Source organism: Carlito syrichta, unplaced genomic scaffold (genome assembly GCF_000164805.1).
Source record: "Carlito syrichta isolate Samal-C Ts95f unplaced genomic scaffold, Tarsius_syrichta-2.0.1 Scaffold301957, whole genome shotgun sequence".
NCBI classification, from domain to species: Eukaryota; Metazoa; Chordata; class Mammalia; order Primates; family Tarsiidae; genus Carlito; species Carlito syrichta.
In genome coordinates this window covers 407,753-432,940 of record NW_007246053.1, presented here as the reverse complement: position 1 = coordinate 432,940, position 25,188 = coordinate 407,753, and the positions used below count along the sequence as shown (strand labels likewise).

Genomic DNA, 25,188 nt, shown 5'->3' with positions numbered 1-25,188 from the left:
TCACAATGGCCTAACGATGACAATGGGAAAATCAGTGGAACAGAACAAAATAAAATACTGGTTTCTACATTCACCAATAATTATTAGATATTAATAGTTTTCCTTTTCTAGGAAAGAAAAGAAAAAAAGAATGAACTCATTCCTGAGCCAGCTTCATACCAAGCAGAGAGGGCAACAAGAACTTAATGAACTTCATAAACTCACACCTGCTTAATAATGGATGCCGTGAGGGCTGTGACGACAGTTTCTTTTGAAGACCTAATGTGAAGCTTTGGGTCCAATGGCAAGTGGTAGTTGTGATGGGTAATAACTTAGTAACAGCCTAAATGCACATTTTTATGAGACAAGTAGCTCTTCTCCGGCAAGTAAAAAGGAGACTAATGAGATGTTCCTATGGGATTTGATATAAACATGAGAAAGGAAAACATCCCACCTGTGTGACACCACTAGGCTATATAAGCACTTCAAAGAGGAAAAAGTCAAGAGGCTTGGAATTTAGACTCAGTGGAGGTTCCTGAAGCTCTTCATCCTGGTGACCGCAGACTTTGGTATAGACTAAAGCTGGACACACACTATGGATACCAAGGGCTGTACAGCAACAATTTCTTCTTCCACCCCATCCCAAAACTGCCCTAGGATTACAAATGTTAGCATCAACTCTTCTAACAACAGCTGCCATCATGGTGATCTTGAAGCCAACAGCTGCCAACAGGTTAGCCACGTTCTGAGAACTCCCCAGGACCAAGGTTGCCGACACACTCCTTGGTTTCACCATACGCCCGTCTATGTAATAAGCAATTTCAACGCCTGTCGCTCTCTGGATGACTGCTGCTGGTATGGCGAAGGCATTAACAGTAATGAGAAAGAGACCATGCAGATCTTAAATGAACGCCTTGCTAACTACCTGGAAAAGGTGCGGATGCTGGAACAAGAAAACGCCGAACTGGAGTCTAAGATCCAGGAAGAGTGTAAGAAAGAGCTTCCTGTCCTATGCCCTGACTACCTGTCCTACTACACTGCCATTGAGGAGCTCCATCAGAAGGTAAGATTCTTAGGAACCCATGTGATTAAGTTATGAACTGGTGGTCTCCAAGCAATAGTTATTTGCTAAACATTAATATGTTTAGTTCATTTGATGTTGAAAATTTTCTTGAAGAATGAGAAAATCTCTTGAGTGAAATTGTCCTCTTTAGGCGACATTCAGAGTTTGATATTAATAGTTTTTCCTTTTTCCAGAGATACACTCTGCCATTATAACCAGATAACTTAGGATCAAAGCATGTTAACCACAAACTGCTACCACAGGGATCAGAAAAAATATTTGTCTTAATTATTTTCAAAACAGTTTAGCTTTTGTTCATTTTGCAACCACCACCACCTTTTTCTCCTTTTATGCTTATGCAATTATCTCCAAATGGCTTAGTGTGTTTCTACACCAAACTTAACTTTCCTATACAGAACAACATGTTGCTACTACCCATCTGGATTTATTCAATTTTATTTGTCAACAAATATTTACTGGGCAGCAACAAAATTTGGCAAGCATTATTTTTGGCTCTGGGGAAATATTGGTGAACTTTAAAAAGTCCCTATCCTCATGGAGTTTCCATTGTAGTAGATCACTAATTAGCAGCATTTCTTTCCCTTTCTTGTGCAGCCTAACATATCACAGGTTCTGGGTGTAGGAAATGAACATCTTTTGTGGCCCATTATTCTCTATACTATAAAATGAAAGGGAAGACCCCAAAATTTACCACAGCATCAACAAATATAAAATATAAAGGAACAAAGTTAGTTAGAAAGGTACAAGATCTACATGAGTAACATGTATGTTGTGCAAATTTTGTATCGATAATAAACTCACACCTTAATAAATAAATAAATATATATGTTTGGAGTTTTTTTTTTAGTCAAAGTCTTACTCTGTTGCCCAGGCTGATGTGCCACAGTGGCACGATCACAGCTACTGCAGACTTGACCTGCTGGGCTCAGGTAATCCTTCCGCCTCAGCCTTCCAAGTAGCTGGGACTATAGGTGTGTACCACCACTCCCAGCTAATTCTTTTATTTATTGTAGAGATGAGGTCTCACCATGTTGCCCAGGCTGGTCCCAAACCCCTGGACTCAGGCAATCCTCTCATTTCCACCTCCCAAAGTGCTGGGATTATTACTATGAGCCACCACGTCCAGCTGGATTTTATATTTTACAGAAAAATAAGTACACAAGTCTCTATTTAAGTAGTTTTTTGCTGATTGTGTAGGAAAATAACAAGAATTCTGACTTCCTAAAGCTTCCCAACCTTCCTGAGCATAGCTATGAAGACTAATTAAAAAGTCTAATTAGCCTTTGCCTACTAATTGAAATACACACAAGCCCCTTCGTTCTTTTTTTTTTTTTTTTTTTTTTTTTTGAGTTGGGAGTCTTACTCTGCTGCCCAGACTGGAGTGCAGTGGCCGCTCCCGGCCACCGCAGCCTCGACCTGCTGGGCTCTGGCGATCCTTCCGCCTCAGCCTTTCAAGTAGCTGGAATTACAGGCATGCGCTACCACGCCCGGCTAATTTTTTTTTTTTTTTTTAATTGTAGAGATGAGGTCTCGCCAATTTTCCAGTTGGGTCTTGAACCCACGGGCTCAGGCAATCCACTCACCTCGGCCTCCCAAAGCACGGGATTGCAGGCTGAGCCACCAAGCCCGGCCAGCCCCTTGTTTCTTAAAGAAGGATCTGCTGGTGTTTGTCTCATTTGTGTGTACAATTTCTTAATTCTAGATCTTGTGCACCAAGGCTGAAAATTCCAGACTGGTCTCACAAATTGACAACACCAAACTGGCTGCAGATGACATGAGAGCCAAGTAAGCCCACCCAACATTGTCATCGATGATAGAACTCACCCAGAGTCTGACCTAGAATTCCCAGTAAGACTATCTCCAAGTCTACTACCCTTCCTGTCCCAAACCATGTTGGACTAGCCCAGAAAAGACCTTCAAATTTAGTAAATGATTAAGATTAATAACCACCTACATGTATGCAGGACTTCCAGTTTCTAACACATGAAACCATCTGATTCCTTTGCAATAGTTCAATATGGTGTTACCCTGTTTAGGGTGAGAAAACCATGGTTTAATGAGGCTAAGTTACTTATCCAAAAGTATACAATTAGGACAAGACAGAGCCAAAATTTGGACCCAAGCTTTCTGAGCCTTAATCCAGTGCTTTTTTTCTCTCTCTCTCTCTCTCTCTTATGCTGCGTTGCCTCTAGGGGCAGAAGAAGGAAGATAAATTCCCTCCTCTTCAAGCACAGCCATGTAGCATCACCCTGGCAAACCAATTCAGGAATATTTATGAAGTCATGATATTTATCAAATGGCTTCATCTCTCAAGGGAATAAAGTATGCTAAATGTGACGCCCAGAGGAAAAATACAGAAGGTCTGCTCCTGCTTTTTCATGTCTTTCTTTTCATGTCTGGTTTTTAAAGGTATGATGCTGAGACGTCTCTACGCCAGCTGGTAGAGGCAGATATCAATGCCCTAAAGCAGATTCTGAATGCACTGACCCTGACCAAGGCTGACCTGGAGGCACAAGTTCAGTCCCTGAAGGAGGAGCTCCTTGGCCTCAAAAACAACCATGAAGAGGTGAAAGACCAAGAGAGTCATCACAAGCTAAGTCTCTAAAAATAGCATCAATTCCTTTGAGGTGCCCTTGACGAAGGTCATTTCTACTAGGCACTACTCCAGTTTTATCCCTGATAGTACCTACTGCAACTACCACTGGTTCAATGTATTATTTCACATCGTTGGCTACAACCCTTAATCTAGAGCCACATGGGGGAGAAAACCTTCACCACCCCCCTCAATTCTTCCATGAGAAGGAAGCTTCCACCCTCCCTTTTCCATGAGAAGGAAGAACCCCAATTTGTCTGTCCTCACTGGCTTCCCATTCATGTAGGCACTCACAGACTTCTGCTACCTCCTATTGGTATGAGCCAATATTGGCACAAGCCCATACTGGTATCATAGAGACAGACTATGGCCTCTCAGTACAAATCTCAACCCTATGCTGCTTCACCTATTACCTATGCCTAGAAAGGACCTATATTCTTGGAACTCTGATCTTCCTACTCAATTCTTGTTAATTTTGCACATATTTTAAAAACATGGTCCTATCTGAAATAGCCTTAAGTCATTTTATAGCATCTCAATAACACCTGTAAATCATGGATTCCTTTAATGTGTGCTATATTTCAGACACAGATAAGCTATGTTATAGCTGTTATAACTGTTAGACTGAACAAGCACACAACGGGGTCATCTGTTCAAGTGACTTCATGTTCTTTTTCTTTCCATAGGAAATCAATCCCTTACAGTGCCAGCTTGGAGACAGACTTCACATTGAAGTGACCGCTGCTCCTTCCATTGACCTAAACTGGGTTCTACAAGAAATGAGATGTCAGTATGAGTCCATCATGGAGATGAACCGCAAAGATGTGGAGCAATGGTTCAATGCGCAGGTGGGAAGAGCAGACAAGTCAAAAACAATAAGCTGGCGTTGCATTTCCATTCATCAAAGTTATGTTTTTTCCCCATAATATCCATGGTCTCTGTCTGTGTTTCAGATGGAGGAGCTGAATCAGCAAGTGGTGACCAGCTGTCAACAGCAGCAATGCTGCCAGAAGGAGTTCATAGAACTGAGACGTACTCTGAACACCCTGGAGGTGGAACTGCAGGCTCAGCACCGAATGGTACCCAGCAAGCTGACCAAGCTTAACACAGCAGTGATGCCAACAGCTCCTGACACCTGCGTGTTGCATTTGTTCCCAAACTGTGTCTCTCAGAACAACAGTTCCTCATTTGTTAAGGGGACTATGCCCAAAAAGGGACTTTGTGGTCAAATAAGTCTGGGAAATGCTGTATTAGACAAAGGTTAAACAAGGCACCTTCTTGTGAGCCTCTGATAAGCTGATATACATCATGAATCTCCAAGGAGGGGACATATGGTATCCAGCATTTCAAAACTTATTTGACTGTAGGCTTTCTTTTGTTTTTTTAGAGCATCTCATGTTAAAAATGAGTCACATAGAGTACACTTTGGGAAACCCTAGGGGAGCATTTTACTATATGCAAAGCATTTTTACAAGCTACCATATTAGATTTATAAAACAATCTTATGAGAGAGGTGGCATAATTATTAACCAATTTCCAAGAGCTAAGGTGATTTTCCCAAGCCAAGTCCAAGGTAAGTTTCATCTCACCTCTTTTATAGGTAGAGACACTGAGATTCCGCAGCAGTAACTAATATGTCCAAAGTCACAAACAAGATAAGAGTGTGAACTAGAATTCAAATTCCAAGGCCAGTACCACTTCTGCCTCATTATAATGTCTCTCTGAAGTAGAAAATTACTTAAATGCTCTGATTTAAGAGTATTAGGAAGTATTCACCCCAAACTGGTTTTGTCACCAGCTAGTCAATGTAACATGGCCAATTCATTGAACCTCTTGAACTTCAATTCTCTCATCTATAAAAATCAGAAGTCATGCAAATAATAGATTATTAAAACTTAAAATCTCACCATTATCTATAGACTTACAGAATGATAGAACAAAAAAGAGCATTGTTCAGCAGTTTCAACTGTCATATTTTACCTCTAAGGAAATTGATCTGGTGAGGGAATTGTTTATGGTTAAATATTGTTTGCTTCCTTTTTAAGGTGTACCCATTGAATAAGATGCTGTGATGATGTGTTTTTAATGCCTGGGTGTGCAATAAGTTGAAATTTTTTTTCTCTCCTAAGTAGGAGAATCTGATGGGAGAGTATTGTGTGGTCAAGAAAGAAGAGAAGTAAATACTTAAAGGGGGTGGGGGAAAGAGAGGATAAAGGAAAGGAAACCTTAGCACAGTTGATAATTTTGTTTTTGAATGTGTTTGATTAGGAAGTAATAAAAGGGCTTGGATATCCATTAGCACCATCACCAAGAAACCATTGTTTAAAATGAGACAGATCAGAAGTGACCCAGGTTTAAAGAAGTCATCATTCCCATTATAAATCCTACTTTCTTCCTCCATGGTAGAGAGATTCTAAAGAATGCATCCTGACGGAGACAGAAGCCCGCTACACAGCCCTACTAACACAGATCCAGAGTCTGATTGATAGCCTGGAGGCTCAGCTAGCAGAGATCCGCTGTGCCCTGGAAAGACAGAATCAAGAATATGAGATTCTGCTGGACATCAAGTCCCGGCTGGAGTGTGAGATTGCCACCTACCGCAGCCTTCTGGAGAGCTTGGATGGCGAGTACGTAAAATAAAAACAACTTGTATGACTAAGATGCTCAAATGCACCCATGTATGTACTGCCACTGGCAACAGAGGATGAGTGTTTTGCTGGTTCTTCTTGCCAGTCATGAGGAACTTTGGAAAGAGGTGTCTACACATTCTCTCAAACCATACCACTGGGAGACTTTCATTTGTAACCTAGTCCAAATTTGAGGTGTTAGATGAGCTGAGTGTTTTGAAGTGCACCAGGTTAATTTCTTATGGGTTGTTTAGTTTCTTACAGTTTTAAAAATTAATAGAGAAAAAAATAGTTTCCCCAAAATGGACATTCCTGGTGACTGACAGATTTCTCCCCAATGAGAATTGGTTGCTAACCAACCCATGGGGAGCTTATCTAGAGTATAAGCTTTTTAAAGTAACTCAGTCCAAACTGACACGCCAAACACAAATTTAGCTACATTTGCAAAGGAGGCCCAGTTCCCCAAAATAATTGATGAACTCTGCTCACAGCAGTCTCTTAATTGGCACGTCGACAATGTTAATCAATGCTATCACCTTTAGGAGCTATGATGATAGACCAAAGTGCCTTGAATCATCAAAAAAAGATTATGCTTCTAGAAAGAGTGTTTACTGTTAAGTACTTCTTACTCCAATTCTTTAAAAACTATTTATAGACACCCAAAAGGGCACTTTGAAGCTTCCTGATGACACACTGAGGACTCGTTTGTAGTTGGGGTTTAGACCACCACTAGCAGTGTGACTAACTCTCTGATGAGAAAAACATCTGATTAATTTCCACTCCTCAGATAATAAGCCTCTCAACTTGTTCCTTCTCACCGTTGATCCTTTGAGTTTAGTTCCCATTATGCCCATGCTGCAGATGAAAATTAAAACTCAGGGGAGTTACATGAGGTCACCAGCTGGTAAATGTCAGAGCTGGGCTGCACCCCATTCTCTGACTGCTGGTGCGTGTTCTTTCCATGATGCAGTGGCATTGACTATAGTCAAATGTACACTGGCTAATACTTATAAACCTAGGATGCTGCTTTCCAATAGATTTGGTCTGATTCTTTTTCTCCCACTAACTATAGTCCAAAGTGAATGAATAAGCATTTAGAAGTATGTGCTTGTTTTACGTGACAAGTGTTGAAAAATTAACCACTACCATTTTTCTCTATGATCATCATTGCTTTCCCTCAATCACAAGTAAAAATCTGTTTTTTTCCTTAGGCTTCCCAGTAATCTGTGTGACACCAAATGTGAGCCTTTTGCTTATATACCTTGTAAGACCAGAGCCGTGGAATGCATGGTCCCAGTTTGCGCAACCTCAGCGCCCCACGGTTTACGTGAGCCTTACAGTGCCTATGGACCCCTGACCCGGATACTCGTTAAAATATGCACCATCACCAAGGAGATTAAGGATGGGAAGGTCATTTCTTCTCACGAGCACGTGCAGCCTTGCTTCATCACCAGACCTGCCAAAGTCTAACAGCTCAAGGTGATGACAGTGACCCACATTCCTGAGAGGCCAAGACAGGCTCCTGCCAGAGAGGTTTAAGAACTCCCCAGCCCCTTAAGGTATTTAGTTTCTTACCACTACAGTGGGTCCCTGTTGCTAGGTAGAATATCTTTTATTCTGCTCCTTCCCTAAGTCACTGCTGCCAACATGATAATAAATTACATTTCTCTGGAAGGATATTTTGCATTTGTCTGAGGGATGGAAACCAATTAGTAAGCACCCAGGAAGATGGCCTACATTGCTTGACTCCACAGGTGACTGACGGGCAGGTTTCTCTCTCATTTACTCAGGCCTTGTTTACTCACGTTCTTCCTCAGAGCCAGTCAGACAAGTTCAAAATTATTTTTGGCTATTGACACATGACAGAGAAGAGCTACAACCTTCCTTTCTAAACTCCTTTAGATACAGGAAGAAGCCTACAGAGGAACAGTAAGCCTACAGGGGAAAAGATTTTCAATATTTCTTTTCTTTGGATAGCCACAAGTCTGGGACCTGCTAAACTTTGCTGTCTCGATTGTTGTTTATCTATACTAACATACTTCACCTTCCCCGAGATGTTTTTAAAGGTGTTCCTGTCCTCCAAAACTTGGTGAAATTCCAGTTCCTTTAGAATCAGGTATATTTGCGGGAAATGAATCTAGAGCATTTTGAAGAAATCGCGTGGGTCTTTTCATCAAATGTTTGCTATTTCTTTTTCTACTCTTTAGGGAATGGGAATTTGTTCTAATTGTTTGACAAGGCACATATAGCTGGAACTCTCAAGACATAGCCCTTGCTTCTCTCCCTCCCTGTGATGAGTAACAAGGAAAAGAAAAATAGCTTAGATTCCTGCTTCACTCGATCCATGAGAAGGAAACGGACTTATCCAAAAACTTTGCAGGAAAGCAATAGTGAATAATTGCTGCTTGCAAGCAAAAGGCAGTCCCAATGAGAGAAGTCATCGCTTATGTACCAGCCATAATTACAGCTTCTTAACACTAGAGTCACCGAGCGTGTAAGTTGTTCCCTACGAAGCATATTGGACATTGCCAGAGGTTTTAATAAATAATTCCAAATCAAACACAGATGTGGAGTCAAAAGGCCTGGAGTCCAAAACTTGCCGCTTCCTAGCTATGACCTTGGGAAAAACATGTAGCCTTCATCAAATTTCATGTTCTTGTTTGATAAATGAGGAGCATGCCTACTTCACAGAGTGGCTGTGAAGATCAAATGAAATTGTTTACATAATACTGCTTTGAACCCAAAAAGCACTGCATAAATGTCATTTTTATATAAGCGTTGTTTTTGGCTACAGCCCTATATCTCATTTTATCGTTATTATCTCATTTTAAAATTCTTTCTCCTTGACTTTTTTTATCCAGTCATGATTTTGGAGTTTTAATAGTGTTTAACTTTGAGGCGGGGGAAGAAAAAGAATAAAGTCTTCTGTGATCAACGCCACAATTCTACTCCGTAGAACATTTTTTAAATTCTTAGGGTATGTATCAGATATCAGTCCATGCCTGGTGCCCACATCAAAGATACACACATTGTTTAACTTGCAGCTCGGCAATGTATTTCCTTCAACAAGTAGCAACTTACACTAAGTAAGTGAAAAGCAGAACTCTCAGAATGGTCTCTTTTCTATCAATAATTTCTCTCTCATCTGAATGGGCAGAGTACCTCCAGTCAGTACTTAACTGCATACAATCTCAGATTACAGAATGAAAATGTGGAAAGAGCATGGAACTTGGACCCAGAAACCTTGGGAGTGTGTGTCCTTGAGTAAAAAGATATAATAGCATAAACCTTGCCTACTATATCACTAGAAGGATAGAATGGGATAATGATGGTGAAAGGATCTTATAAACTGTGAGGTGTTTTGCAGAAGGGAGTTCTTATGACCTAATCTGAAAACCAGACACATGTCATTTTCATTCATTTCTTCTTCCTTTCTGTCTGGTTCAGTGCTGGGTCTAGGTGGACCTTGATATATACAGGGGTGCCAGAAAAATGCATATATGCATTTTAAGTAGGACATTTGCTCAAAAGATGGCGTTTGGGTAGGAAAGAAAGGAATCAGTGTAAGCATAATTTTAACACAGCTCAGAAGACATCCTCCGGAGCCTGAGGTCAAATCCTATCTCTGCTTCTCACTGCGAGGATCCATAATTATATTGCTAAACAAGGGAAATATTTGGATGTATTTTTTCTAGCTTTTGTCTTTCTTCTCATTGACTCCACATAATATCATAACTGGTTTAAGCTCTTTCAAATAAGGAAAGGGTAACCACACTTCCCTCTTTCCCTTGGCTTCTCACCCCTCAATTGGCCCCCTTCAACTGCCCCCCAGACCACATGGTTCACAGCCTCTCCAGCCTCACTTCCCAGGTTCAATTCCAGCAATTACTGCTTGGAAGAGACTGCCCAGAAACTTGTCCTCCAGAGTTCAGTCCTCCTGACTTCTGGCCAGGATTTCTCTAGTGTGACCCAGAGGCCACCTGAAACCAAAGGCGCTGCAGAGCTTGTAAGGTGTGAGGTGCTTGCAGAAGGGAGTTCTTATGCCCTAATCTGAAAAACAGACACATGTCATTTCCATTCATTTCTTCTTCCTTTCTGTCTGGCTCAGTGCTGGGTCTAGGTGGACCTTGATATATACAGGGGGTGCCAGAAAAATGCATATACGCATTTTAAGTAGGACATTTGCCCAAAAGATGGCATTTGGGGAGGAAAGAAAGGAATCAGTGTAAACATAATTTTAGCACAGCTCAGAAGACAACCTCTGGAGCCTGAGGTCAAATCCTATCTCTGCTTCTCACTGCAAGGATCCACAATTATACTTCTAAACAAGGGAAATATTTGGATGTATTTTTTTCTAGCTTTTGTCTTTCTTCTTGTTGACTCCATGTAATATCATAATTGGTTTAAGCTCCTGCATTAGCATCTTCCAGTGTGGGACCTGGGAATCCAGATGTTAATAAGTCTCAGCTGAAGTGTGTGCCCTGAACTAAAAGCCACTGCTCTATAATTAACAAGTGATTTTTGCCTTAAAGATCTGGATGACTTGATGCCTTTTTAAATCTCTTTTAGATTCTGACATAGCTTGACAGTAGATCGCGCTTATGGATAATTGCTTCTCTATGTGTCTATCCACCTGTTTATAAAATCAATAATAATCAATAATTTAATAAATATAACTAACTCATTGATTCCTCACAACACCACCATGAATTAGATAATATCAATAGCCCCATTTAACATATGAGGAAACTGCTGGACAGAAAACCTAAATGATTTATCCAACTTCACACAATAATGAGATTTAATAATAATGAGACTTTAAGCATTTTTATAATAATGAGATTTTAAGCATTTTTATGGCCTTAGGAAGGTCAAAATAGCACCTGATACATTATATAGTCAGTCTCCAAGAATATAAATAATCCACAATAGCAGAAGTTTGTATTTTGGCTCTTCAAACCACCCCTCTCCAGCTTTCCTGACCCTGCTTCTAGTGAGAAACCATCCATGGAGTCTTTATGCCATGAGTATAGACGGTTCTCTTCATTCAGAAATCCACAGACGACGTGAATTTGAGAATTAGGAAGGTATTTTGGTATGGTACATATCCTTTTTATATCAGTGATAGAGAATGTGGGGCCCAGAGAGAAAAGTGACCGGTCCATGACCACATCGTCAACCTCATTCCAGCACTTCTGTGGTGGGCAGCAGTGACGAGAGGTCTTCTGGCAACAACGCTGGACCACAAGACAGCAACCTAGGGCTCCAGCTCTCAGAAGCATCATTTGACCTCTCTGTGTTTGGACCCTGGGCGCTCACCATGAACTCTTCAGGTCTAGCATTCTTGTTTATCTTACAAGCTCTGTTGCTACTTAGCATATCATGTCCCATTGTCTACATCTGTCAGTAGGAAATGACACCAGAAAAATGTCCTCCAATGCTGCCAGCCCTGTGTCTTTTAAAGGCAGTTAGATGGCATTAGTGAGGCTTTTATGTTCTTTAAAAGCTAAGTGCTCTATACTGTTGTTATTATTAAGTGTAATAATTTTCATTTATCAAAAAATGGAGAAAAGTCTCTTACTCTAGTATAAGTGAACCCATTGCCTGAGTAGGCAGACAGAATCCTAGTTCTGTTCATTTTGATTTAAAATTTTTATAATTAAAATAAAGTTTTTGTAATAAAAAAGTATTTTAAAAAGAAACACCTCTAAAATAAAGCATCTCTAAATGAGAGGAAGGGGGAAACATTAAAATTCAGGAGAAATGGAAAGTGCCCCAGAAGAGACGAGAATATTCCTTCCATTTTAGGCAGAATCTCTAGGCTGAGGCAATCAGCATCTGTGACCCAGCACCAAGGGTTAGTTCCGTACAAGTAAGCCTGGAATGCATTGTTTCAACACCACAATCAAATGTCTTTTATAGGAGATGAATCCCTTGGCTATTTGACTGACTGGAAATATCTGGTCAGTGTGTTCATGCATGACTCACAAGCTTCATGGGAACAACCCACGCACTTAGTTCAAATGGGAACAACCCTATTTGGCAACACTGAAAAGGTTGGTTTTAATTGGAATTATCCTTTCAGGTTGAACATCATATTTGGAGGGTTTTTCTAGATGATATTTTTAAGCCATGGGCCACCACTTCCACGCACATAAGAAAAATGTGTAATATGTCCATGTGTCTAAACATCCCCAAAAGATGACACAGTAGTGAAGTTTTTTGATATTTCTTGGATCTTCCCTTCTCTCTCTCTCTCTTTCTCTCTCTCTCTCTCTCTCTCTCTCTCTCTCTCTCTCTCTCTCTCTCTCTCTCTCTCCCCCTCTCTCTCTTTTTCTCTCTCTCTCTCAATCTGGAACAGCATAACAGTCAAGGTGGATATACTTATTGGTATATACTTATTGGTATCTAGATAAAACATATCAGGCAATAAGTTCTCTTATTTTCTAGGAGGGGAGCAGATTTGGGGCTCCCTCCTCTGTTTCTTTCTATAAAAAAAAAAATAGAAAAAAAATCAGTAAGATCTTTCTCCCAAGTGCAGTGCAAAAATCTCTGATGTTACATCTCTTTATGGAGGCCCAGTGGACCCAGCCAGTGCTTGAAAATTACATTCTGATTCCCAGCCCAGCCAACTACTGTGAGATCTTGGGCACGTCATTTAAAGTCTCCATCTCCTCTTCCTCATCTTTAAAATGGGGCTATTAATAGCATCTACTTCGTAGGGTTGAGATGATGACACCAATTAATGCATGCAAAGCTCTTAAAGCATGCCTGGCACCCAGAGTGTTGCTAGTAGGATTGCATTATGCTGCTCTGGGAAGCTTACCTCGACTGGCAAAACAATCACACTAGAACTAATGAAATATTTCACTTGAGTTAATTGACAACAGCACAATCATACAAGCCATCCTGATAACCAATGAAAATACTAGATTACGCGTGATGGAACTTTTTTTTAAATAGAAAGTTGAGTCACTCAATGGTCCAAAGTAAAAATTATATGCAGGTCCAACTCTTCCGTTTTCCAGAATGTTGTTTTTCAGCTTTTTTTTTTCCTTAGACAGGGTTTTACTGTGTTACCAACCATGGCTCACTGAAACCTTGAACTCCTGGGCTCAAGCAATCCTCCTGCTTCAGCCTCCTGAGTAGCTGGGACTACAGGCACGCACCACCATTGTTTCAACACCGCGATCAAATGCCTGGCTAATTTTTCTTTCTTTCTTTTGTAGAGACAGGGTCTCACTTTGTTGCCCAGGCTGGTCTCAAATTCCTGGCCTCTAGCGATCCCCCTGCCTCAGCTTCCCAAAGTGCTGGGATTATAGGTGTGAGCCACTGTATGCTGCTGTTTTCCAGAATGTTGTGGAATGCTGTAAAGGTACAACTTTCATACTCTTTCAGCCAATAGGAAGAAGATGGCCCAGGAGGAGGAAGGGGAACAGCCTGAATTCAGCCCTGTAAGAAAGACTCACTTTTGTGGGGAAGGAAAATTACAAGACCGTTCAAATAGGACTGACAGCACTTCTCCTAGTACAATATCTGTTACCCTTGACCCTTATGGTCCCAATGTTGCCTGGAGTCAGGTTATAGGGTCAATTGAGAAAACTGCAGGAGGGCAAAACTCTCAGAGTGAACACAGTTCAGTCAACACAGAATCAAAGTGATTATATATGCACTGAAGCCACCATGCCTACTTAGGTCAAAAGGGGAATGAGCAATGCTGTTTCTAGTCAATGAAAAAAATTGATGGAATATTATGCTCCTAGACATTGTACTATGTGCTTTACAGGAATCATCTCACTCGAGTTTTCCAGTACCCTATAATACTATTGCTATTCCCACTTTACCCATGAGTGAATCCAGGCTTAAAGAAATCAATTTGCTCGATGCCACAGAGTTCATAAATGTTAAAGTCAAAATGTGAACAAACTCATCTTCCATACTCCAAATGCCCAGTCATTAATAAGCTATAACATTAAGATTATATATTAATTTTAATAACATTAAGTGTTATGTTATAACATTACATTTAATTTTATAACATTAAGATAATGTTATAGATTAATGCCCAGGCATTAAGTTTGACAATGTAAAATGTGAAGCCTAATCAAAGCCATAAAGAATTAAAGAAATTACATTTGGCCAGGCTCGATGAGTCAGCCGGTAATCCCAGTGTTTTGGGAGGCTGAGGCAAGTGGATTGCCTGAGCCCGTGGATTCGAGACCAGCCCGGGCAACCTGGCGAGACCTCATCTCTACAGTAAAATAAAAAGTAGCCGGGCATGGTAGCATGTGTCTGTAGTTCCAGCTATGCAGAAGACTGAGACAAGCATTGCTGAAACCCAGAAGGTCGATGCTGGGGTGGCCGTGAGCGTGCGAAGGAGCGAGACTCCAACTCAAAAAAAAAAAAAAGAAAGAAATTACATTTGTCAAGGAAGTCTAAAACAGTGAGCCTTAAAAACACAGCTTGACTGTGTCCAGCCCAATCCAAGAAGGAGCCACACTAAACATGATCCCATAAGCTCATGCCATGAGTCAGAGCAATTCTTCAGGCCTTATTCCTTAAGACCCCACATCTCTCTTCTGATTCCATTTTTGCCACACACACACACACACACACACACACACACACACACACACACACACACAAAAACCCTCATATTATAGATTGGTTTCTTTAATTCTCAAATATGACAAAGAAAGTGCTCTAATTGGCAGTTGGGAATTCTATGGCTTCAGAATGGATCATTCTCTTCATATTAAGTTATGAGACTTTGCACTCAGTCTCATTCATCTGATACTAAAAAGTTAGGTTACTGTGGGTTGGCTCCTAAGAGCAAGCCTAAAAACAGATATAGACATAGACCCCTGTGACTGCACAAAGGAGTATCACCCTATGGAGACTAGATGACCTTGAAGGCATCTCCATCTCATCTCATTCCAACCATGGCATTTGGTTGCTGGGTTCATGTGAAGTTCACTGTTTGAAGACTGGCAGAGTAGAGTTCAGCTCCACTAGACATAAAACTAAGAGGTCTTACTGGGAGAAGCATCAGGAAGGTGTAGGTCTCATTTCTGATCCTGTTGGCATTTGTGGTGAGCTCAGGGTCGGGACAATGGCTGCCAGGCATGTTTCCAACAACCCATGGCTTCATCAGCAATTGTGGGTTGCTGAAGCTGCAGGGGACTTTCTGGTTTTGACTCATTCCAAGATTAACAAGACACAAGGCTGATAGGATAGGATATTCAAAGTCCAACCCCAGGATCCCTTTTAAGAAAAGGCTACACATTGTTGAGGAAGAGGAGCAGAGATAGTAATCAGAAGTGAAATCAAATGCATTAGGTTTAGTTGAAGTAGAAAGCTGGGTGCAGTGGCCTGCGATCCCAGCACTTTGGGAGGCTGTGAGGCAGGAGAATCGCTTGAGGCCAGGAGTTTAAGACCAGCCTGGGCAATATAGCAAGGCTCCATCTCCACCAAAAAAAATTTTTCTAAATATGTTAGCCAAGTGTAGTGGTGCAAGCCTGTAGTCCCAGTCACTTGAGAAGCTGAGGCAGGAGGATCACTTGAGCTTAGAGACTGAGGCTGCAGTGAGCTATGATCATACCACTGTACTCCAGTCTGGGCAGCAGAGTGAGACCCTTTCTCTTAAAAAAATAATAATAATAGAAGATGCCATGTCTGTGAATTCAGGGGATGCACTGAGAGAAACAGACAAAATAAGAAGGAGGAAGGAGCAAAAGGGGTATGTTCTTGTGGCAACAGAGTGAAAAGAAGCAAGAGCTCACCTGGAGCTTGCCCAAGTGGAACAGAGTGTCCAGTGGGACTGAATTGCAGGGACCATGTCCAGTGTCCCAGTTATAGCACCATCTCCCCATAGTAACAACATGAAGGCTATGGCGTAAACAACAATTAGGCACAAAGGAGGAGCTGAGGACGGAGGCTCAGATCAGGAGAGAGATAGACTTGGGTTGTCAACAAAAGACCCATATTCACGACTGCCCTGATGATGGCACCCGTGAGTCCTGGATCTTCAAGAATAGCCTTGGCTGTATGTAACCTTATACTTTTCTATAAAAATGATTTGTGAAATAGCTAATTAATTGTATTTAAATTGTATAACTTGGTGAGGTGTATTATATAAATAAATTTGCAAATTTGGCAAATTTGGGGTTTAAGAATCAGTCACTAGAACCATCTTTGCCATTATGCTAATAATTGAAGAACTATACTAAATGTGAGTATTGAAAATATGTTTTATGAACAACATAGAAAAAATAATTCTATTCACCTCGATTTAATCTTCAGCAAAAATCAATCACCAGAGTCTCTATTGCCACCCACCCCCATAAACACACATTCACTTGCTGTATTAATTTTCACTGCCATGGTAACAGATTCCCATGGAGTTAGTGGCTCAAAACAACACACATTTATTATCTTACTGTTCTCTATTTCAAAAATCGAACTCAGCTTTCGACGTGCTAAAATCAAAGTGTTGACAGCACTGTTTCCTCTTGGAGGTCCTGGGGGAGAATTTGGTTTCTCACCTTTCCCAGCCCCTGGGAGCTGCTGCAGCCATTGGCCTGCTCCCCATTCCATCTTCAAAGTCAGCAATGTCATCATTCTTACCTCAGCCTTTATCACATTTCCTTCTCCAGCACTGACTGAGCCTGCTGCCTCCCTCTTCCACGTTTAAAGACTCTGTGTTTGCATTGGGCCCACCTGAATAATTTGGCATATTCGCCCTACTTTAAGGCCAGCTGATTAGCAACCTTAACTCTACTTGCAACTTTAATTGCCTTTGCCATGTAACACAGCCTATTCACATGTTCGTGGTGTTAGGACATGGACATCTTTGTGGGCCATTATTCTACCTACCACACTTGCTTATAATTAAACTAAAGGAAACAGAGAGAGAGAGACAGAGACAGAAAGAGAGAGAGAGAGAGAGAAGGGGCAGAGAGGAGGGGAGGGGAGGGGAAAGAAGAGAAAAGAGAGATTCCATGTATTATCTCTGTAAAACTCCGAGACCAAAACTAAAGATTGGTGTGTATTCTGCTGAAGTCATGAGTATTTAAATTTGCCAAACAATCGAGTTTCCAGGCTGTACTCCAAGCCTCAGAGAACACACTGATGTAAGGATAGTGTATGTTTAAGACTATGCCTTAACTAGTAGGTTGAAGATGTAAACACCCCATAACATTCTGGATCATCTTTTTATAGCAACAATAACAACAATTAACATTTACTGAGCACCTACAATGTGCCAAAGTGCTAAGTGTTCTCTGTATGCATTTGCTACACAGTCACTCATTTTACAAATGAGGAACGTGAGGTTGAGAGGTCTCACCAAGATCGCATACATAGTTAATGTCAGAGCCAGATTCAAACCCAGGATCATGGAACTCCAGACCCTGCACTTTTAACCATCATGCAAAACTGCCTCTTCCTTTTTTGTTTTTTACCTTCATACACTTAGCAAGAATTCATTCCCTAAACGGCTCGTGATCACAGGGTTAAAAAAAAAAGGGACAACTAGATGGTATAATTCTCTCCTTCCTGCCAATTTTGGCCACTCTCCTCTGACCTCTCCTATAATTCTGGGAGAGAACAAATGAAAGAAGGAAAGAGCCAGGTCCACAGGGGAAATGAGGAAGACAGAGAGACAGAAGGGACAAATGGAAGTGAGACCTAACCACAGGCATTTGGGAATGACTTTCGCCTGCTCAGAAAAACAAGACCAATTCAAGCTTCCTAGGAAAGAATTATAAGATAAATTTACTGTGCTCCACCCTCCTTAAGCCCCAGTTATTAGAACACAAAGTAATGTATGGCATGCTCTGGTAACTTCCTCAGACTGGAAATAGTATCTATCCCAAAATATAAATAGCTTTAGCCGGGCTCGGTGGCTCAGCCTATAATCCCGCGCCTTTGGGAGGCTGAGGTGAGTGGAATGCCTGAGCCCGCGGGTTCGAGACCCGCCTGGGCAGCGAGACCTCATCTCTACAATAAATCAAAAAATCAGCTGGGCGTTGGTAGTGCATGCCTGTAATTCCGGCTACTCGGAAGGCTGAGGCGGAAGGATCACCGGAGCCCAGCAGGTCGAGGCTGCGGTGGCCGGGAGCGGCCGCTGCACTCCAGTCTGGGTGACAGAATGAGACTCCGACTCGAAAAAAATAAAAAATAAAAAAATACAAATAGCTTTAAACAGATAACATAAAACAAATAAGAATCAAATATATCAAAACAATGAAATTGAGAGTTATAATTAGGATATAATTTATATAGAAAAGTGAGACTTTAAAGACACAAAGGATATTAAAATAAATTCCATAGGTTTAGAACCTTTTATAAAAAATATATAACTTTTCAGTCACCTGTATCCAAAGTCAGAACATAGAGAGGTGTAGGTTATTTCACCTAATCAAAATAGAGTCTTCTAACACATACACACACACACACACACACACACACACACACACACACACACTTTAATAATAGTACTTGAGCACTTTTGATTTGGTAATGCATAGATTATCTGCTTTCATTCACACAATAACCCAATCAATCAGGGCCGAATTTTAATCTCAGCTCACAGTTGTGGAAATTGAAGACTCGGGGGTTGGGTAGCAGATGGCAGAGTTGGGATTTGAACATAAAGCAGGAACATTTGCCAGCATAAATCCAGATTGCCCTTGACATGGATTGTGTTTATAAAACGTTAACTCCTGCAGTTACGGTTTCCATTTAAATGCCTCTGGAGACAGAAGTTTGTATTTTAGCCTAGAATTTTTAATCGAGCCCTTGTGACTTCTTGACAATATTATTTGGCTCCTCTCTTCAGACCTGTGGGATCATGACTGCAGAGTAAACTAGGGGTGTCACGAACACCCTCCTTCTCTACTTTCATCTGAGAACAGCAGTCTACAGATCACAAAGCTCATGTATGTAAAATACAGACCTATTACATGGCTGTATATGTACATTACATGCAGAGTACATTGATCATGTATGTACATTGCCTGCAGATTACATAGCTTAAGTATATGTGTTACATAAAAATTACATGGATCATGTATGTACAAGGGGGACCCCAAGAAAACAGAATTTATTTATTAAAAATTGTGTGTTTATTCTTACATGTTTAAACTTCGGTCACCTTCAAAGTACTCTCCGTTTGATGGGATACACCTATCGAAACAGTTACCACCGGGCTCAGTGGCTCAGCCTGTAATCCCGCGCTTTGGGAGGCCAAGGTGAGTGAATTGCCTGAGCCCGCGGGTTCGAGACCCGCCTGGGCAACTTGGCAAGATCTCATCTCTACAATAAGTCAAAAAAAAAAAAATTAGCCAGGCGTGGTAGCGTGCACCTGTAGTTCCAGCTACTTGGAAGGCTGAGGCAGAAGGATTGCTGGAGCACAGCAGGTCGAGTCAGTGGCCAGGAGAGGCCACTGAACGCCAGTCTGGGTGACAGAGTGAGACTCCAACTCAAAAAAAAAACACTGTTTCCACCACTCAAAACAGTTTTTGAGCTCATCAATTTTGATGCCTTTTAGCACTTCTGCCTTTCACCTCTTCCACATTAGCAAAACGTTTCCCTGTGAGGACTTTTATCATCTGAGGAAACAAAAAAGTCACTCAGGGAAAGATCTAGTAAATAAGGAGAGTGGAGCATGGGGTCATGCTGTTTGGGGTCAAAAATTGCTGCGCACTCAGCACAGTATGGGCAGGTGTGTCGTCATGATGGAAGAGCCAGTCACTTGTTTGCCACAATTTGTGATGTTTCTTCCACAAAACATGATGCAATCTTCTGAAAAACTTCCACATAAAAGTCAATGGGCTCCTAGAACACTTACCTAGCAGAAGAAGCCTGTACTACCAGGGTCCACCCTCCAAAGGATAATTCCAGATTTTTGGGGGTACCCCCTGGTACAGTACATACCAATTACATAGCTAGTGTATGTAATAACATAACATAAGTTACAGAGCTTATGTATGTACATTAATGTATTCAATCCCCCACAATAACCCTGTAAATTAGGGGGAAGAGTATTAGTATTCTCATTTTCATGATAAGAACACTGAGACCAGAGAGGTTAAGGTTGCCTTGAGTTAACAGCAGAGCAGACACTTTAACCCCCAGCCCAGAATCCTTTCTGCTATTCTGAACTGCAACAAAGATACAGAAAAGGTCATCATCACCAAGGTGATTTTTTACAATAAAAAGAATTATTTGACACTGGAAGAATAGAGCTTTGAAAATCAAGCATCTCAAACCAAAAGAAAAGAGAGACGGGAAAAGAATATACCTGTTTCCCAGGCTAAACGTCAAGTTGTGACTAGAAATTCATAAGCAGTAAGGCAGGTAAAGAGAACAGCATCCACAAATCTAGAAGAGAGAAACCTGGAAGTAAATATGGGAAGACACTGTGAACACATGTGAAGTCTCTGCAGGTGCATGGATTCAATATGAACCAGAGAGTACATAGAGGCTGGGCTCTAGGGCACCTCTGCATTGACTCACTGGACAACTGTAGACAAGTCTTTCGCCCCTCACCACTTTAATTTTTTTGACCTGTAAGAGTCCCTCCTAGTAGTCACTTGTCCATAAAACAAGCTGAGAGCCTTGAACAAAAGAATACTTTGGCAAGACGTATGATTACCCCACTTCCTGTCTCAAAACATACTGAATAGGGCACGTATCAAACATGCAGTTTAAGACAGTATAACAAATACTGTGTGTATCATATGATCCTGCTGAACAGACGAACACAGCAAGTATTCATCTCTTTTCTGGATGGGGCAGTAGCCTCCTAGCTGTCCTTACCCTTCACTCTCGATCATTCTCCACAGGAGAGCAAGAGTGACCTTTTTGAGCTACCAATATGATCGTGGCATGGCACCTCCTGCTTAAAACCCTTGTTCTCCCATGTCTCTTACACTGGAGATCAAGGTACTTAGCAGATCTGAAAAGCCCGGAACGACCTGGTGTCCTCGTGCAGCACGAGCATCCTCTCAGCCCTCTTTCCTTCTGTCCTCTCTGCTCCACTCAGGGTGGGTATGCAAGATATTTGTTGAGTGAATGAGTGGATAACTAAATGAATGAAAAGCCAAACAATGTGTGTGTGTGTGTGTGTGTGTGTGTGTGTGTGTGTGTGTGTGTGTGTGTGTCTATGTGAACAATGTATTTAGGTTTGTTTTGGAATAAGAAGTAACATTATGGTGACCCAACCAAACACGTGGTTGAAATTCAAGCACCAACAGCTATCCAGAGGGGAAGAACCCTGTGGGGCAAGGACCTTCCCACAGCTCCCCATACACTGGCCCTGCTCCGACATGAACCACAAGGGCAAATGTCAGCAAAGTGCTTAAGATGATGCCTCAGCAAACCAAATACCACAGTTACTCCCAACGTCTCCTTATATGGCAAAAGAGAGCAACGCCCAGTGAGCATGAAAGTGAACACACCGTTCATTCAAGGATTATTAATGTCGGCAGTCTTTGCATAAGGGATTTAATTAATCACCTATCAAGTTCATCGGATTAAGATGATAATAAGAAGAAAAAGAAGAGTGAAGTCATTTCAGCCTTGCAGTAGCACTCCCCACTCATTAGGAGAGATCTGTTTTTCTTCTGCCACCTTAACTGAACGAAATCAACCCAATAGGCATGGTGACATGCCACAGGCTGCGCAAAAGGACTGAACGATATTTCTAAAGCCAGGCTTGAGTCAGAGTGTCCTGGCACTGCTTTCAAAGAAGTTGTCTAGCTGAAACATCACTTACCTCTTCAGAAAGGTTTGGTGTCAGCTGGAAAAGGAAGTTGAAAGAGGTGGGCCTCCTCTGAAAGCGATTGTGATAAATGAGGTTCAACTCCCAGTATCATGGGATGGGCTGACCCATTCTTCCTAGGCTTATACCAAGATAGTGAATGACATTTATGCCACTCAAATTATGATGACTTCATCGCCACCAGGTGAAATGATCTTGACAATCAGGAGAAAGAGACTTTCTCTGTTGGTCGAGATGCCAAGTTGCTTTGTCCCTCCGAACACTGGCAACTATGAATTGAAAGAATAAATGGGTAAAGATTAGTATCTACTCCTAAGCACCAGGACAGACCCTCACTGTATTACAAGGGGCCTGCCTAAGGGTTTTTTGCCCCCCCATATGTTCCTTTGAAAAGTTAATAAAACTCCTTTTCAGAAAGGCTAGCATATGACCATGCAGACAAAATCTAGCAGACAGTTTTAGACATTGTACTAACTTCCTGAAATCTATCCATGAATTCCAAGTTTAAAATCACAGCTTAAATTGAAGAACTGCGTCGATTTTTCAGTTGGGAAAATTTTCCCAATGGATAAGATGCAACAAGAGTTTAAGCATCCATGGTTAAGTAAGGTTGATGTAAGACATTTCATTACTGCATAAACAGCAAGAAACATATGGCATTTTCTGTCAAGCAGTCTTGCCAAAAAAGTCAAATCTGAACCTAATAAACCTTTAGAACTAATTACTAGCTTACAGGAAATACAGAGGGACATGTTTTTAAAAATAACACACCATCAGCAAAATCCAGAACTTGGGAAATTCTCCAGGATTGATTCTTTCTGATTCCGTTACCTGGGGTCTCTTGCTCCTTCCCAGCTTTGGGAGTCCCTCAAGTATCAATCTCTGGCCCTCTAGATCCAGCCTTTGAAGAGTTTATTGTCTTGAAATATATTTGCTCACGATCATATTTCTTTTTACCTCATTTTCTATCTCACTATGTCTATTCTGCACATTCCCCTTCTGCTTTATACTCCTCCCAAGACCAAGTTTAACAAACATGGGGTCTGACATAAGGTGGAAATACTGGGGAATTGAAGATGAGTTGGCCTTGGCTTTGGCCTTTGAGCTTTCTCACAACTAAACAATGAAATAAGCAGGCAGTTAGTTATCATGCAGTAGGTAAAACCATGTCTTTCATTTGTGTGTGTCCAAATCACTTAGAACTGTAGTAATACAGACCAGAACTTTAATAAATACTTATTGACCTGCATTCTGTAACTACAGACCCTATTTCATTGAAATCTGCTTTTTTTTTTCTTTATTCTGATATTTTTGTCTCTTCAAATTTTCTAACTCTTCTTTAAAGGTCCCAAATGCTCTTCACTGGTGATCAGTTACAAGATCCTGTTCACCTCTATGTCCTTTTCTAATGCTTTCCTGTGTTTAAAAATCAATTTTTTTCCTTTCTAAATGTTTTTATCATCTACCTACAATCAATTTTATTAAGCTCTTCCTGTCCTCAAAAATCAAATAAATTTCATATAAAGAAAATATAAACCCAGAAGTAATCTGACAGGTACGCAGGTCAATGAAACATCCTAATTAAGAAATCTTAGCCAGGCTTGGTGGCTCAGCCTGTAATCCTGCACTTTGGGAGGCTGAGATGAGTGAATTACCTGAGCCCGTGGGTTCAAGACCCACCTGGGCAACTTGGCGAGACCTCATCTCTACAATAAATCAAAAATTAGCTGAGTGTGGTAGCATGCCTCTGTAGTTCCAGCTACTTGGAAGGCTGAGGCGGAAGGATCACTGAAGCCCAGCAGGTTGAGGCTGCGGTGGCCAGGAGCAGGCACTGCACTCCAGTCTGGGTGACAGAGTGAGACTCTAACTCAAAAAAAAAAAAAAAGAAAGAAAGAAATCTTGATAGGGGAAAGACACTTATACTGCATGTCCTTTTGTAATGTCTGGATTTGTATTGCAAGAATATATTACTTCTTCAATTAAAAGACAATTTTAAACAATAAAAATAATAAAATTGTCTTCATTTTAAAAAAATCACATTAAGAAAGATTTCCACCATGGTTGTCTCATAACCCATCATTTGAGAAGACTTCCTCCTGCAATCTTGAAACCTCTTTTGTCTGTGTGTGTGTATTTTAAATTATTATCCCTTGAATGTCAGTCACTATATACAGACACTATTTGGAAGAGCCTTCAGGTTAATCCTTGTTTTTCTCCTCGTTTGAAATACTGCATTGAATTATTTATAACTCAAAACGTCTACCTGTTGGACCCTTTTTCCTGGACAAAAAGAAATATGAAAAAAAAAGTTTGTTTTCTTTTTATTTGGCCACAGTTTGATACATGTTACATTTTTATAGAATTTGTAAACTTCGACCACATTCTTTTAAGTTTTACATTTTTAAGAAGAGTAAAATGACCTATAAATGCCAATAAATTCGGAAACACAGAACTGGAAAGAAGGTCACTTATGGTCATTCTACAAGTGCACTTCTAAAAGGTCCGGTCTGGTGTCACTGCAGAAGCCGTGTTTTATTTCTATAAAGGTCTAATCTTTTTATATAATCCTCCAGGATAATGACAGCGATTTTGCCTAAAGACCTGCTACTCATCCGTTCCGAAATGTCATGCATAGTAAAAAATATATTTGGGAGTCATTTTAGCCATCCTTCCTTCACTATAAAGAAGAGATGCCTATAAAACACTTCAGTGATGGAATGGTTGTCTTTAAAAGGCACAAAGAGAATATGCCCCCAGTGAATGATGCTACCTACTGTCAAGGTATCCCTCTGACCCCGGATAAACCTGCATGAAACCTCTTTCATGCACTCATCACCCAACTTCTCCTACAAGATACTCACTCCCTTCTCATGACGGCATCTCAGTTCATCAGGAGAATGAAGTAAATGTGAAAACTCAAAACTTACAAACTATTTTAGCCAGAAAATCACACAACGAATCATTTGATTCTGAACAACCTGTACTCCTCAGAAATACAAAAAAAGAAAATCATGAAACCATTCACAGGTAAAAATGCTCATTAGCCAAGGATGATTAAATGTTAGCCATCTACCGAGAAAGCCGTGGAAAATTTCATCCTTGAGTTCTGTAAAAATCA

The 25,188-nt window shown here is 40.9% G+C and overlaps 1 protein-coding gene and 1 long non-coding RNA gene across 2 annotated transcripts in view; one reads left to right on the top strand and one right to left on the bottom strand.

Annotated features, from left to right (window-relative positions):
• Positions 1-22,327, bottom strand: part of LOC110595441 — a 38,929-nt gene extending 16,602 nt beyond the window's left edge. The window contains exons 1-2 of the long non-coding RNA XR_002481842.1: positions 22,065-22,327; positions 20,589-20,683 (exon numbers count right to left, since the gene is read on the bottom strand). This is a non-coding gene — a long non-coding RNA (uncharacterized LOC110595441). The remainder of the gene's footprint in view (positions 1-20,588; positions 20,684-22,064) is intronic.
• Positions 540-7,949, top strand: KRT39 (keratin 39). Its single transcript, XM_008055827.1, has 7 exons — positions 540-1,042; positions 2,766-2,848; positions 3,473-3,629; positions 4,343-4,504; positions 4,610-4,735; positions 6,063-6,283; positions 7,495-7,949. The coding sequence occupies exons 1-7, from the start codon at positions 575-577 to the stop codon at positions 7,751-7,753; spliced, it is 1,476 nt and encodes a 491-aa protein (XP_008054018.1). The 5' UTR covers positions 540-574; the 3' UTR covers positions 7,754-7,949.
• Positions 22,328-25,188: the final 2,861 nt, after the last annotated feature.

Bases quoted from the DNA above. Each gene is read 5' to 3' on its own strand.
- KRT39 (XM_008055827.1), top strand. From the start codon at position 575: ATGGATACCAAGGGCTGTACAGCAACAATTTCTTCTTCCACCCCATCC. The intron at 4,505-4,609 runs GTGGGAAGAGCA...TCTGTGTTTCAG, and splicing joins AGCAATGGTTCAATGCGCAG to ATGGAGGAGCTGAATCAGCA. The intron at 6,284-7,494 runs GTACGTAAAATA...TTTTTTCCTTAG, and splicing joins CTGGAGAGCTTGGATGGCGA to GCTTCCCAGTAATCTGTGTG.